The sequence below is a fragment of the Mauremys reevesii genome, linkage group 3 (assembly GCF_016161935.1).
Source record: "Mauremys reevesii isolate NIE-2019 linkage group 3, ASM1616193v1, whole genome shotgun sequence".
Classification (NCBI taxonomy): Eukaryota; Metazoa; Chordata; order Testudines; family Geoemydidae; genus Mauremys; species Mauremys reevesii.
This window is the reverse complement of record NC_052625.1, coordinates 67,653,804-67,668,883: the sequence shown is the minus strand read 5'-3', so window position 1 is coordinate 67,668,883 and position 15,080 is coordinate 67,653,804. Positions and strand designations below refer to the sequence as shown.

The window sequence follows — 15,080 nt, the reverse complement described above, 5'->3', positions numbered from 1 at the left end:
TTGGTTTGCGGTTTTGCAGAATGCCCACATCTAAAATAGGCAGCAGAGAGTCCTGTGGCACCTTATAGACTAACAGACGTTTTGGAGCATGAGCTTTTGTGGGTGCATGCATCCAACGAAGTGGGTATTCACCCATGAAAGCTTATGCTCCAATACGTCTGTTAGTGTATAAGGTGCCACAGGACTCAGTCTGGATCTGTAAAAGCAGTAAAAACATGGCTACACCTCTGATACTTGACACACGTAAAATAGGCTACTTGTGGAGACAAATAGCTTTATTCAGATATGCAATTAGTCATAAGCCATGGATAAAATAAGATAACCCTGATCTAATGCAGTCCTGTATCATTACCAGAAGTTCCTACCACTAACTCTTTTCTTGGAGGATGTCCTCATGGAAAAATTATTAGCATCCCAGCAAAGGTAGCTGGTATATGAAAATGGGCAAAGACTGATCCTGTGCTATTCCATATGCTCCAATTTTTCTACAGGGCTGGCTTGAAAATATAAATGAAGAGGAAATATCCCCTTCTTGGGATGCAGCTGCTTGTGGGACAGCTGGCATGGGGCTATCTGCAGCATTGCACTGCTTGTGAACTAATAAGCTGACATCTTCTGTGTCCAAGTTATTACAACCACCCTGAACACTTTCTGTCCCTTTCACATTTATACTCTTCTTCTTGTAGATATCACTTCAGCTTCCTTAATCATTTTATGTACAATACTCTGGAGAAGGAATATCGCCTCCCACTTCAGTGCTCATAGACCAAAATTGCATTGATATTTTTGGCTTCATGATTCTCTGCAAGCTCATGTGTAAATGTTCTGCCCATCAGTACTTAATATTTATATATAAATCACCGACTTCCATGTTCAATAGCAGAGGTTCTCAACCAGGAGAGCATGCTCCCTTAGGGGTGGGGGCAGGGCATCAAACTTCTAATAATTCAGTAAGACAGAGGACCATTCAGGGCAAATCTGAGTGAGTTGCATTGAGAGCCCAAGTGCCAGGCTGCATCTTTCTCACTGTAGTGACCAGGCAGGAAGAGGGGGTGTGCTCCAAGTTTAAAAAAAACTGCTAAGACAGGGTGTGATTCAAAAAAGGTTGAGAACTCCTGTTCTACAGCTATTTCATTGTGTGCCCGTGTTTAATTGGTTTCTCAGATGTATATTAGCTTGCTTTTTTTTAATAAGTGGAGTCTCTCATTACTTTCTCTGATGTCTCATTTCTCCCACCTTTTGCCATAATGATACACATATAATCTCATTTATACAGCTGCTTTTTCATTTAACTTTACTTGACTTTGTTACTGTTGTGTTTACTTTTTATATTATAAAAAATAACAGTCCAAAAGTAATGCACATTGGTTGTATTTTGATGATAGTCCCAACATATTTTCATTTGTTTGCCTTTTAATTCTCTTCTTTTCCTAGATGAATCTATCGTGCAGAAGCCAGAGCTCAGCAATCCATCTATCTGCCATGCTCCAGGAGGAGAATACTTTGTAGAAGGAGAGACATGGAATATTGATTCCTGCACGCAGTGTACGTGCCATAGTGGACGCGTTCTGTGTGAGACTGAAGTCTGCCCACCTCTTCTTTGTCAAAACCCCATCCGTACACAGGATTCCTGCTGTCCACAGTGCCCAGGTAAGCATGACCTACCAGTTACCAGCATAGGCCTTTCTGGATCTTCTGCAAAACCCCGTGAAATTGGCAATAAATATGTAGACTTGAATAGCGTCAACTGCTGGTTCTGTGATTGCACAGGAGCAGTCCCTACAGCCATCAATGACAGTTTCTTGAGAAGGCTGTCCAAAACCTTCTGTAGCAATATCTGCTTAAAACACTGCGAACAGTTTAAAAAAATGGATGCTGTAAGGAGTAATGCTGTCAATAGCACTCACTTTGTGAGGGTAAGCACCAGAGGATTGGAAAAGTGCAAATGTTGTCCCAGTCTCCGCAAAGATTGGATGGGGATGAGGAAGTAATCCTGACAAATACTGTCTCACAAATCTAACTTGTATCCCTATTAAAACAATGAAGGAAATATTAAGAAACATTTAAACTAATTGGAGGGAATTCAGAGAAGAGTAACCAAAATGACTAAGGGACCAGAGAGACTGATTTATGAAGGATTAAAAGAGCTAAATATGCATAGCTTGGCCAAACTGTGAGTAAGTTTAAGGTAGCTGTCTACCAGTATAGAAGTCTATAAGTGCCAAAAAGGGAAAATAGAATAGATTTGAGTAAAGGAGGTGTAGTTTGATAATGGTTAATGATAAACAGCAATATTTCAAATGAGGGGGAAATGGCCATTGGCATTAGAGAGAGTTATCTTTTGTATGGGTATCAAATAAAACTAGGCCTAACTAAGATAAGGAAGAGAGAATAAGATTAAACAGCATGTTACACAAGGACCAGATTGTGGTTGACTATACATGGTGTGGAAGAGAGGGAAAGAGGTCACAAGGAACCTCCCTTCCCCCAAATCCTCGTGTCCTTATACAGGGACCAGCCACAGTGTAACCAAAAAACAGTCACTGCTCTGTGCTGATGGTGCCACCGTCCTTCCTTAGCTGTGTGGAGTGAGGGGCTGTAATCCTCTGTAGCAGCCAGAAAAGTGGGCCAGACATAGCGGAAACACATACTGCACCTGTTTTAAAGGTGACCAAGCTGCCACTACAGGGCATCAGCCTGATTGAGGAGTCAGCAAGAATTCCTCCAGGGGATCAAACTGCAGTGCAGCCCCTCCCATCCTCCTCTTTCCCCAAATGCAGGGCTGGCTCTTTATAGCGCAGTCCAGCCCAAAGTCTGCCAATACTAGTAAACTGTGAGATTTGCAAAAAGAAGAGTATTAAGATAAAAGAATGTAAGGAGCTTAGAAGTAGGTAAACTTCAAAAGTTCTGGTTCAAATAGTGAAGCAGTTCTCAAACTGTGGGTTGGGACCTCAAAGTAGGTCGCAGCCCCATTTTAATGGGGTTGCCAGGGCCAGCATTAGACGTGCTGAGACCCAGTGAAGAAGCTAAAGCCCTAGCTCCAACCCCACCTGGGACTGTGGGGTTCAGGCTGCAGCCTCCTCTTCCCCCCCACCCAGAGTGGCAGGGCTCGGGCTCTGCCCCCGTCCCAGGGTCATGTAGTATCTTTGTTGTCAGAAGGGTGCAATGAAGTTTGAGAACCCCTGAAATAGTGGTCCTGTAGCTCCCATTATCCAAGATGTATCAAATTACTCAAACCTCCATTGGCCAAGATTTTAAATAACTGGTGCCTACAGTTATTCTCCTAAGTTTATATATCGGCAGCTCAATAGGTGGCCTGATTTTTAAGAGTTGAACACCTACCAGCTCTCATTGACATCACTGGGGCACTTCTGGGTTTCTTAGCACTTCTGAAAGTCAGGTCACTTAGCTGTCAAGATATGGACTTAAGTTCCCATGGGGAGATTTTCACAGGCACAGAGGCCAGGAAAGTCCACCTCCTGGATTCCTCCATGAATACATACGAGTTCCAGTTTCACAAAGCAAACTCAGGGTTTGTCAGAGGCTGAAGACATGGGCAATCATGCCTCATGCTTGGAGCAGGAATCAGGCCTCATGCGTGGAGCAGGAGTCAGTAGACAGGAATCAGAGCCAAGGGTCAGAGCTGGTTTACCTGGAATGAGGCCAGGCAGGGGCAAGGCTGAGTTGGAGGAAGGAACAAGACAGGAGCAAGGCTGGGAAACAAGCAGGGACAGGAGCTATTTCAACCACTGGCAAATACTTTGAACAGCCACTGAACTGCTGCTACTGGGCTTAAGAGCTGGTCTGCTGACTCTTCCTATCTATCAGTGATGTAGCCAATCAGGCCACCTACGACAAGCCAGCTGTGCTCACTAGATTGCCCAGAGACTAGCTCTGCTGCGGGCCCTGATTGGGTTCTTATATACATTTGAGTTTCTACAGAGAATATTTGTTACACTGCAAAGTTAGTGGACATTTTCCCCCACAAAAAGTTTTGGTTTCTCATTGAAAACATGAAACCAAGTGAAAACAAACCAACAAAAAAAAAACTGTTAAATTTTATTTTCTGTTTTTTCAATGAAAGCGCAAATATTTTCTTCCAAAATAAATGTTGCAGGGTGGGGGACAGAGGGATTTTATTTTTGACTAAACTTCATTTTTATGTCAGTTTTTCAGCAATTTTTTTTTTACCTGCTGTAGTGACATGCGGTGCCTTGTTCCTCTCTGATTTGTGCACATGAACCCCATTCTTGGTGCAAGTGCATGCAACATCCCACTTCTTTGGCCAGCAGGATTCATTAGGGACCCCCCCCTCAACGCATCCAGAAGGCATAAAGGGCAGAGCAGGCCTAGCTGCCCCTTATTTCCTTCTTACCAGCCATGGCAGGGAGATGAAACCTCTGCAGCGTTCACCTGCTTCTCTGTGACTCTGTTGCAATTAGAGTTAGTGATTAGTTAGTATAGTTGAAGGTAGTTAGTTAACTCTTAGTTGGCCTGTTGGCTTGAAAAAATGAGAGAGAATTTTGTATTTTTATTTTACTAATTTTCCTTAGGTATTTAGTAGGCTCAATGCTAAGCCCTCCTTCCCTCAGGGATTGGGATTAGATCTGCTAAGGCAGAAGCAAAATCTCTGGATCCCTGGAATTTAATACATGTCCCTCCTCTGATGTTTCTGTGCTACTCAACGATAGGCAAAGGAAGTGCCTTTTTTCTTTAGGCAAAGGACACAAGGAATTCAGGTCTGCCAATATCTCAGTAACAGATCGCGGAAGGGAAGATCACCCCAGCAGGTGACCAGCTTGACTCAAATAACCTTTGTCAAAATGGGACTCAAAGTCGGTAGAAAAAAATCCTAACTTACTCTACATGGAACTCAGGCCACACATTTCACAGAGACTTCCAGATAGGGCTGTCTTGTAGCCTTTATTGAAGTAGGACTAGTAGCACCCACCCCTGAGCAAAAAACAACTGCCCGTTAGTCATCAAACAGACATCCATGTGGACAAGTACTCAAAGCAGAAAGAATGGTTATTTACCTTATATTAATTCTGGTTCTTCAAAATGTGTTCTCCAAATGGGGTACCATGACCTGCCTTCCTTCCCTGTAACTATGGAGTCCTACTGTTCTGGAATTCTGTATTGGTGAAAGAACTAAGCAACAGTTAGGCCCACTCCATTCTATATGTCCTCGGGTAGGGAGATGCAAGGACATCTAGGGCACAGGTGCAGCCCCATTGGACGCTGCTGGCCAAAAGAATACAATCTCATGGATGGAATGTATGCAGACCAAGTGTGGAATCATGTAGACAAAAGATCTGAAAAGAATCACAGTAACTTTAAGGTAAGTAACCGTTCTTTACTTCTGCTGATCTGTCTATTCATATTTCTAGATGAACCTCTTCAGCCTTCCTCATCAAGCAATGAGAGCATGCCCAGTTACTGCAAAAATGATGAAGGAGATATTTTCCTGACAGCTGAGTCCTGGAAACCCAATGTCTGTACTAGTTGTATTTGCATGGATGGTGTGATTAGCTGCTACTCTGAATCTTGCCCACCAGTGTCCTGTGAGAGACCTGTTTTGAGAAAAGGACAGTGTTGTCCTTATTGTATAGGTAAGCAAATAAACAAAATAGTTTGCTTGGGAATAAGAATAAAGAGGTATATTTTCAGTCAGTCGGAGGTACAGTCTCCTTTTGTGTTGTTGCAGTTTGTGCCTGCAATTGAATAGTAGGCAAAAATCTGAGTATTTGAATCTCTAGCTACCTGATTTTCACCTATAATGAGGTAATTAATAGGGCAAAAATGCAGATGCAGTTTGCACCGAAAAATGGGAGATCACCCTTTTGAAAATGTACAACTTGGTCACTTATCACAGTTGATGAAAACATTAAAGAGAAATCCATCCTGGTTGTATTTAATATCTTCTGTAATAATATGTAAGAGGATATAAGCAGCATATTAAATACAACTGTAGATAATGCTAAATTATTGTGTGAACTTGTAGAGGATAGAGACATTTTATGAAGGAATAAGAGTAGGTTAGAAATATAATTAGAAAAATGATGAGTCAACATGGAAAAATGCAAGTTGTATCTGGAGAAAAATGCTTGGAAGCTGCTGAACCAACTGTGGTCAAGGGAGAGCCAGGCTAGGCTCCCTCTAACTATCTCTTAGACCTAGCAAATAGCCTGCTGGGGCCATCTCCCGCTTTGGGGAAAACCAGATGTGGCCGGATATCCTTTAACTCCATGTGGTAAATGGAGAAAGCAGAAGGAGAGAGAGAGAGAGAGAGAGAGAGAGATGGGCCAGGCTTCTCACCACCACCCTCCAAGACCTGGTATCTGGTCCTAGCAGCCCATCCCTCACCTCCAAATAACAGCTTTCTCCTGCTGCTAGCCAAGATAATAAAACCTATAACTCAAGCGCTAGAAATCTGAAGGGGAGCTGTAAACCTGACATTTCCTAACTTTTCAGTGCTTAACTTTGCAATCTAAATAACATACAAACATTAAATACAGCAAAAGTATGTCATAAAACATTATAGCACCTTATATTCAAGGATTACCCAATGTTCTACAGCAAATTGAAGAAGTGAAGTGCTATATATTAATAGTGTTAAAATATTTCAAAACCATACTCAGCATACCCCTATGATTGAGAGAAATATTATTATACCTATTATATAGATGGGTAAAATGAGCCCTATCTGCTGAAACATCCGTTCCACAGCCCCTCATTTTTTTGTTGCATTTCTTTGAATTCCCTCCATATTTTTCTCCACTTCTTCCTGGAATTGAGGGTCACAAAACTGACTGAAATATCATTAGTGCTTTCTGACTAGTGCAAAGGACTGTATCACTTCACCTTGTTCATGGCATGATATTTCTGCATAGGTGCCCCCAAATTGTAGTTTTTTGCAGCTAAAGCAGAGGCATTTAAAAAAATCATTTGCCATCTGCTACCCAATATGTCTGTTAGTCTATAAGGTGTCACAGGACTCTGTCACTTTTTACAGATCCAGACTAACATGGCTACCCCTCTGATACTTAAATAGCTAAGTTACTCTTTGTTGTATATGCTACTTGTAAACTTTTTACATTTCTCTTATCTTGGCAAAGGAAATAGTCCAGCTAGTTTTATTTTAATTTGTCACTTCATAGTCAATTTTACTTTCATATTCCTATGTACTAACACAGTGTTGCTCTGTTTTGGTTGCAAATATCTAAATTTTAGAGCAGTTATGACCTGCTAATTTCCCTTTTTGTAACAACAATTCAATCCAGAATATAAAAGCAAAATTTCAACTACTGCTCAAACATAGTCTCCTAATGATGACTTATTTTCTCATACCAACTTACTATAGTATATTTTCTGTCAGAAAATGTTTTTATGGAGACTGTAGATAAATATATTTCTATTGTTTTCCATTATTTTGTGTTCTTTGCACTGTGTGTGCAATTAATTACTTGGTCTCACGGACTCTAGGAGCATGTTCACTAACAAAAAGTTCCCTAATATAAAAGTTTGGCTATATAAAGACTGTATAGAAACTTTTTTGTTCCTTTTGTCTCCAAATTCCTTCCTCACTACTACTAGTATGAATGGTGGGGCAGACATCTGGGAAAAACAAAAACCTGGAACGTTTATAAAATATGTCTTGCTCTTTTTGGCAGCTTTCGGTAGCTTTTCTTTGTTTATATTTGAAAATGTGGCTTTCATATGCTTCCTGTTGTTCTGCTTTTGGATGACTTCCTGAGCACTTCTCTAAAGCATCTCTTGCTGTACAGTCCTCCTTAGTATTTTTATCCCACAGTTGAGAGAGAATTTGGCAGGCAAAATCTGCAGGGTATCTTCCTCAGTTGTTGGAACTCTCAAAGCAGAGGTTCCACATTCTGTTTTTCATCATTTTTATTTTTGGATCCAGAGCATGATGGCTTTTAGACATCCATATTTAGTATAGTTACAAGTTCAGCAAGTCTTGTCTTGCAGGCCCTGCATCCTTTCCTCTGACTTTTCTATTACTTTTTCCATACATCTTGACTTTTTCCCAAATTCACCTTCCATGTTAAGCATTCTCCTTTCTTATGTAGAGAGACTGTTATTTCCCATTGAGAACCTCCCTCTTGCTTATAGGAGAGAAATGGAGAGCTATATGATGAGAGAGAAGATAAATAAGGTTGTCTTGCGCTTATTTTTGGCATGGTTTTTTGCATTTGATTAATGGCTGGTTCAGACAAATGTCTTTTACTGGGGCCAATGGAAGCTGTGAGAAGAGGTAGTTGGAGCTGTGCACCCCATCTTTCATGACCGCTCCTGCTGTACTTTCATCATCGGAAGGTAGGGTTGCACTTTTGTACATGGATCCCCTACTGCTTCTTTCTTCCCAGCTCCCACTGCATTGAAGACTCCTGACCTAGGAGCAGTGGCTTCCATCTGTCTCCTGGTTCAAGTTTCAGCTGAGATGAAATCCACATGAATGAAAAAAAACATTGAGGCTAATCCTTTGTTAGGACTTCTACTCACTCATTTACTTTACCAATTCATGAGCTCTAGCATCACTACTCTTCAACATTTTCTTTGTGTTAATTCCATAAAATGGGATCCACTCTAAGTCCTCTTCCTCCAAAGCACTCTGTGCAATGCCATATCCTTTGGTTTTGTTTGGCAAAATTCAATTTTTTTTATCATTTTGCTGGATAATATTGATCTTTATTTTTGAGCATTTTTTAATTTTTATCAATTTTAAATTTTAACTGTGTGAGAAAAATCTTAAAATAATAAAAAAGTGCCTAAACTCCCAAGCTTCTGATGCATATCAAGTGAAACCTATTCTTAAATGTAACCTGGAAAGTTATCTGTATTTTCATACACTCTATTTCTCTCACAAAGTGGAAAACAAACAAACTCATATCACTGAAAATGGAGCAATTCTTTTATTGTGAAAATATTAAAACTGTTAGTGTTTTACTTATAAAATATTTGTTTTGTCTGTAACATTGCACTCTTAGTGCCAAAATGGGTCTGATGCATGCATGCAAGATAACTGAAAGAGGAATGGGAATATATTGAATTTAACACAATATTAGATTGCATTTTTTAAACAGAAAAACACTGTTGTGAAGTTTTATGTTCCTATTTTCTTTTTGCTTGTACATATGAAACTGGACTGGTTGCAAAAATTTGGCAGTTTTGTTAAGTGTCTGGTATTTTCACGTTTTACTGTCATAACTTATGCGTTACGTAGTCAATGGATATGGGTTTAAAGTTTTAAGTAATTGGGCTCATGCCCTTTTTTTATTTGTTCCTCATTGGATTTTTTTTAATATGTTTATATTTTGCCATATCAAGTCGTCATAGCCATTTTTTTTTTCAACAGAAGATACAATACCAAAGAAGGTGGTTTGTCACTTTAGTGGAAAAACATATGCAGATGAGGAACGTTGGGACATTGACAGCTGCACACACTGCTACTGCCTGCAGGGTCAGACCCTTTGCTCCACTGTCAGTTGCCCCCCTCTCCCCTGTGTAGAACCCATCAACGTTGAGGGAAGTTGCTGTCCCATGTGTCCAGGTAATAAAACCATGGTCCTAAATTTTACAAGTTATACTGTTGTCAGAGGCTATAATCAGGCACAGATTATTGTACTCTATTTGAATGTTGATTCACATTGAGCAACATATGCAAAGGATAACAGGAGTTGTTGATTATGTCACAAGAGACAGAGAGACACAGGAGAACAACTCAGGAAACTGCATACTCACCACAGATAAGAAAGTAGTGCACAACAGTATAGTTCAAATCTCACATGTTCTGAGGAAGGGACTGTTAACTCAAAGATTAACTGTTTTGCCATTGTTCTCTCCGAATGACCTTTCATTAAATTATTAGATAAGTGAAGGGTGAGAGGAAATATTTTGATTCCTCTGTAGACTCCACTGCTGCCTAATGTTTCTGGTGCTCCACAAGTCTGGGATATTGTTTCAAATCATTTTTATTAATAACATTTTAAGTTGCTTATATGAGTACTTTCAATTGTGACTTGCATGTAATGGGACAGTTTCTCAGCCATAAACATAATGGAACCAAAGGAGTTTGGTGCAGCTTCCTGAATCTGGCCTGGCTTCTTATAGCAGTTTATTACAGCTGTTTTTACCTATGCAAGTTGTTATCCTCCAAGAGGCTATCTGCCAGTCAGAGAACTTCAGCCATGCCCCTACAAAGGGGACTGCAAAAAAGTTGGTAATAGGAGCCAGTCATGCAACCCTACACCAGCTGCAGAGATCCAGCCGCTTTCTTGGCTTTTTATGCCACTAGAGCAGCACAAAGGGACCAGATTGTACTAGAGAATCTTGCCAAATATATTATGTGTTATGAAAAGATATTTTACTTGAAAAATTTAATACAGGACTGTCCCATTCAGTTTACACCAGCATAGTAGTACTGGTAGCAACCATTGATATTCTGTACTTTATTAAATGAATTAAAAGATAGGAAAATCCATTGTACAAACAATAACTTTCTAAATGTACTCAGTAAATAAATGTCATAGCAGATAAAAAAAAATTCTATAACTGTAATAGTGAGAACTCCTGAACCACCAATAAGATCCACAGGGTTAAAAGAACAATCCACAAGAAATATTTTCTGAATTAAGAGCCCAGCATCTGTTGATAGGTACCGCAAAATGCTGATTTGGTGGATTGAGAAAAATATTTATCTCATCTTGCAGAGATGTATGTACCTGAGCCCACCAACATCCCCATTGAGAAGACAAATCATCGAGGAGATGCTGAACTAGAAGCACCAATTTGGCCTACACCCAGTGAAAATGACATTGCCCATCTCCACAGAGGTGAGATCTGGCAGAGATTGTTAATTGTATTCTATTAGATCTGTGATTACTACGCATGTCTTAGCACATCCATTTGTCCTGGGAAGAAAGTAAAGGTGTAAATGAGCCATCTTTTTGATAGGCTTGCAGAATATTAAGATAAGATCTAGACATAATTTCTGTAGGATAAAAACCAGAAATAATTCAATCTAGCATTCTGTACTAGAAGCAGAATGCCTGAAATGTTTCATTGTCAGAAACTTTTTATTTCAGAAGGTTGAAAAAGCTGCTGGGGGGAAGCTGTTCTAGATTTGATTTTAACAAATAGAGAGGAACTCATTGAGAATTTGAAAGTGAAAGGCAGCTTGGGTGACAGTGATCATGAAATCATAGAGTTCACAATTCTAAGGAAGGGTAGAAGGGAGAACAGCAAAATAGAGACAATGGATTTAAGGAAGGCGGATTTTGGTAAGCTCAGAGAGCTGATAGGTAAGGTCCCATGAGAATCAAGACTAAGGGGAAAAACAACTGAGGAGAGTTGGCAGTATTTCAAAGGGACACTATTAAGGGCCCAAAAGCAAGCTATTCCGCTGGGTAGGAAAAATAGAGAATGTGGCAAAAGACCAGCTTGGCTTAACCACGAGATCTTGCATGACGTAAAAAATAAAAAGGAGTCATATAAAAAATGGAAACTAGGGCAAATTACAAAGGATGAATATAGGCAAACAACACGGGAATGCAGGGGCAATATTAGAAAGGCAAAGGCACAAAATGAGCTAACTAGCTACAGGAATAAAGGGAAACAGAAGACTTTAGAAGCAAGAGGAAGACCAAGGACAGGGTAGGCCCACTACTCAGTGAGGAGGGAAAAACAGTAACAGGAAACTTGGAAATGGCAGAGATGCTCAATGACTTTTCTTTGTTTCGGTCTTCACTGAGAAGTCTGAAGGAATGCCTAACATAGTGAATGCTAATAGGAAGGGGGTAGGTTTGGAAGATAAAATAAAAAAGGAACAAGTTAGAAATCACTTAGAAAAGTTAGATGCCTGCAAGTCACCAGGGCCTGATGAAATGCATCCTAGAATATTCAAGGAGCTAATAGAGGAGGTATCTGAGCTTCTAGCTATTATCTTTGGGAAAACATAGGAGACAGGAGAGATTCCAGAAGACTGGAAAAGGCCAAATATAGTGCCCATTTATAAAAAGGGAAATAAAGACAACCCAGGAAACTACAGACCAGTTTAACTTCTGTGCCAGGGAAGATAATGGAGCAAGTAATTAAGGAAATCATCTGCAAACACTTGGATGGTGGTTCAGTTCAAATACTTTATTATTTCTCCAGTAATTACCATGGAGGGGTCCTGGACAGGTCTCTCTTTACAGACAATTTTACAGACAGTAAAATTGTTTATACATATTGTCTCAATCAGTGATTGCAAGGTCATAATAACTATCTTTGGTTACAGTATGGCCAGATCTCTTCAAATCCTTGTTAATTATTTACTGGCTTCCACAGTGGTAAGGTGATAGGGAATAGCCAGCATGGATTTGTAAAGAACAAATCATGTCAAACTAATCTGATAGCTTTGATAGGATAACGAGTCTTGTGGATAAGGGAGAAGCGATGGATGGTGGTATACCTAGACTTTAGTAAGGCATTTGATAAGTCTCGCATGATATTCTTATCAATAAACTAGGCAAATACAACTTAGATGGGGCTGCATACTGTAAGGTGGGTGCATAACTGGCTGGATAACCGTACCCAGAGTAGTTATTAATGGTTCCCAATCCTGCTGGAAAGGCATAACAAGTGGGGTTCCGCAGGGGTCTGTTTTGGGACCGGCTCTGTTCAATATCTTCATCAACAACTTAGATATTGGCATAGAAAGTACGCTTATTAAGTGTGCAGATGATACCAAACTGGGAGGGATTGCAACTGCTTTGGAGGATAGGGTCATAATTCAAAATGATCTGGACAAATTGGAGAAATGGTCTGAGGTAAACAGGATGAAGTTTAATGAAGACAAATGCAAAGTGTTTCACTTTAGGAAATAACAATCAGTTTCACACATACAGAAAGGGAAGAGACTGTCTAGGAACGAGTACGGCAGAAAGGAATCTAGGGGTTATACTGGGCCACAAGCTAAATATGAGTCGTCAATGTGATGCTGTTGCAAAAAAAGCAAACGTGATTCTGGGATGCATTAACAGGTGTGTTGCGAGCAAGACACGAGAAGTCATTCTTCCACTCTACTCTGTCCTGGTTAGGTCTCAACTGGAGTATTATGTCCAGTTCTGGGTACCGCATTTCAAGAAAGATGTGGAGAAATTGGGGAGGGTCCAGAGAAGAGCAAGAAGAATGATTAAAGGTCTAGAGAACATGACCTATGAAGGAAGGCTGAAAGAATTGGGTTTGTTTAGTTTGGAAAAGAAGACTGAGAGGGGACATGATAGCAGTTTTCAGGTATCTAAAAGGGTGTCATAAGGAGGAGGGAGAAAACTTGTTGATCTTAGCCTCTAAGGATAGAACAAGAAGCAATGGGCTTAAACTGCAGCAAGGGAGGTTTAGGCTGGACATTAGAAAAAAGTTCCTGTCAGGGTGGTTAAATACTGGAACAAACTGGCTAGGGAGGTTGTGGAATCTCCATCTCTGGAGATATTTAAGAGGAGGTTAGATAAATGTCTATCAGGGATGGTCTAGACTGTATTTGGTCCTGCCATGAGGGCAGGGGACTGTACTCGATGACCTCTCGAGGTCCCTTCCAGCCCTAAAGTCTGTGAATCTATGAATGCATGCCCATTCTTCATTTTTTTATTTTAAAGCAGCAAAATAAACATTTAAAATAAGTTCCAGTATGTAATATTAAAAAGATTCTAATACACGTAACACTTGGTTACAAAACAAAGTAAATCAATAACATAGTTTTGAAGTGTCTTCTTAAATACTATCAGTCTGATTCTACCACCCTTGTTCACATTAAGTAGATTTACTCATAAGAGTAGTAGTGAATAAAATCAATGGCAGTATCCTCTTGGGAAGTGTGTCACAACTGGACCCTTAATAACCAAAAATAGGTGGTTGTCTAGGTTCTTGGAACCATCATCATAGTGCCAGCACCTTATAAATGTATTAAAACGAACAGATCTCTGTACTGTATCTCTCTCCTTCCCCCATTAGAGTGGGGGTTTTTTTTTGTTTTTAAATGTGGTTTTAATGATCAGTACTTGACGGATGTTATGATATAGAGGTTAAATTACCAATGTAATTTAAGAGAGGAGTTTGGCTTTACAGGAAGCCATGTGATCTGCACATAGCAATTGCTGCATTGAATGCTGAAGAGTATGTGTTCAGCAGCGTCCACAAGACACTTGTTCTATTGGACTGTTGGCATTTGTCTCCCCTAGGCACTGTGTTGCTACCATGGAGGCAGATAATCCAATGGAACGAGTGTCTAGTGTGATGAACAGTGTTTAGAATGAAAAGTCAAATGAGTGTAGACACTATTAAAGCGGTTCTTTTGCTCAAGTTGAATGTTATAGACACCTGTTGTGGTGCTTTATGGGAAACAGAGTTCTGAACACTAAATTACTGGAATAAACCTCCACTTCAAGAAATATACACATGTTGCTCTTCAGTCAGAAACTGGCAATAGCAACATCTGCATACATGTTTTTTTAAGGTGAACTTTCTCTTTAGGGTCATGAAATACTCATGCAAAATGTTACCACAAGTGTGTCCTTGTTTTGTCCTGTGATAAAAAGTCATTTTAGACCCATATCATCTTTGGCTGGGGAAGTTCAGCAGGGAGATACTGGATTTGTTGTCAGAGGAGATTATCAAAATTTATTTTCAGGAGGACATGGTATCAATATACCTTGAAGAAGCATCTGTTGAGCTTAGAATCTCTCCCATTATCACACTTACTTACTTTCTAGAGTTTTTCCCCCAAAAAAAAAATTACTGAGAAAGTAGTAGCAGAGCAACTCTGGTGATATCTGGGGTCCTCAGAATTTTTTTTACTAGTTCAGCATTGTTTTAGACCTGTGTATAGTATCGAGGCTGTGCTGTTTGCAGTGGTCGATCATCTCCCTTTGGCAGTAAAGATGTCCATACTAATTCTTTGAGACGTATCAGCTCTGTCTTTGATTGTTGTTGACTGAGTTATTGTTACTCATGTGTGGAGGCATGTAAGTATAGCAGTCAGTAGGTTTCCGGTATAGGATGGTGTTTATGTGACCATTGCTTAT

General features: G+C 39.9%; 1 protein-coding gene across 4 annotated transcripts in view; it reads left to right on the top strand.

Annotated features, from left to right (window-relative positions):
- The window catches only part of CRIM1 (cysteine rich transmembrane BMP regulator 1), a 315,765-nt gene that overhangs the window by 287,056 nt on the left and 13,629 nt on the right, over positions 1-15,080 (top strand). For all 4 annotated transcript variants that reach the window (XM_039532907.1, XM_039532908.1, XM_039532909.1 and 1 more), the window contains 4 exons: positions 1,435-1,650; positions 5,391-5,612; positions 9,377-9,571; positions 10,731-10,853. In XM_039532907.1, the coding sequence (XP_039388841.1) occupies positions 1,435-1,650; positions 5,391-5,612; positions 9,377-9,571; positions 10,731-10,853 (756 nt within the window). The remainder of the gene's footprint in view (positions 1-1,434; positions 1,651-5,390; positions 5,613-9,376; positions 9,572-10,730; positions 10,854-15,080) is intronic.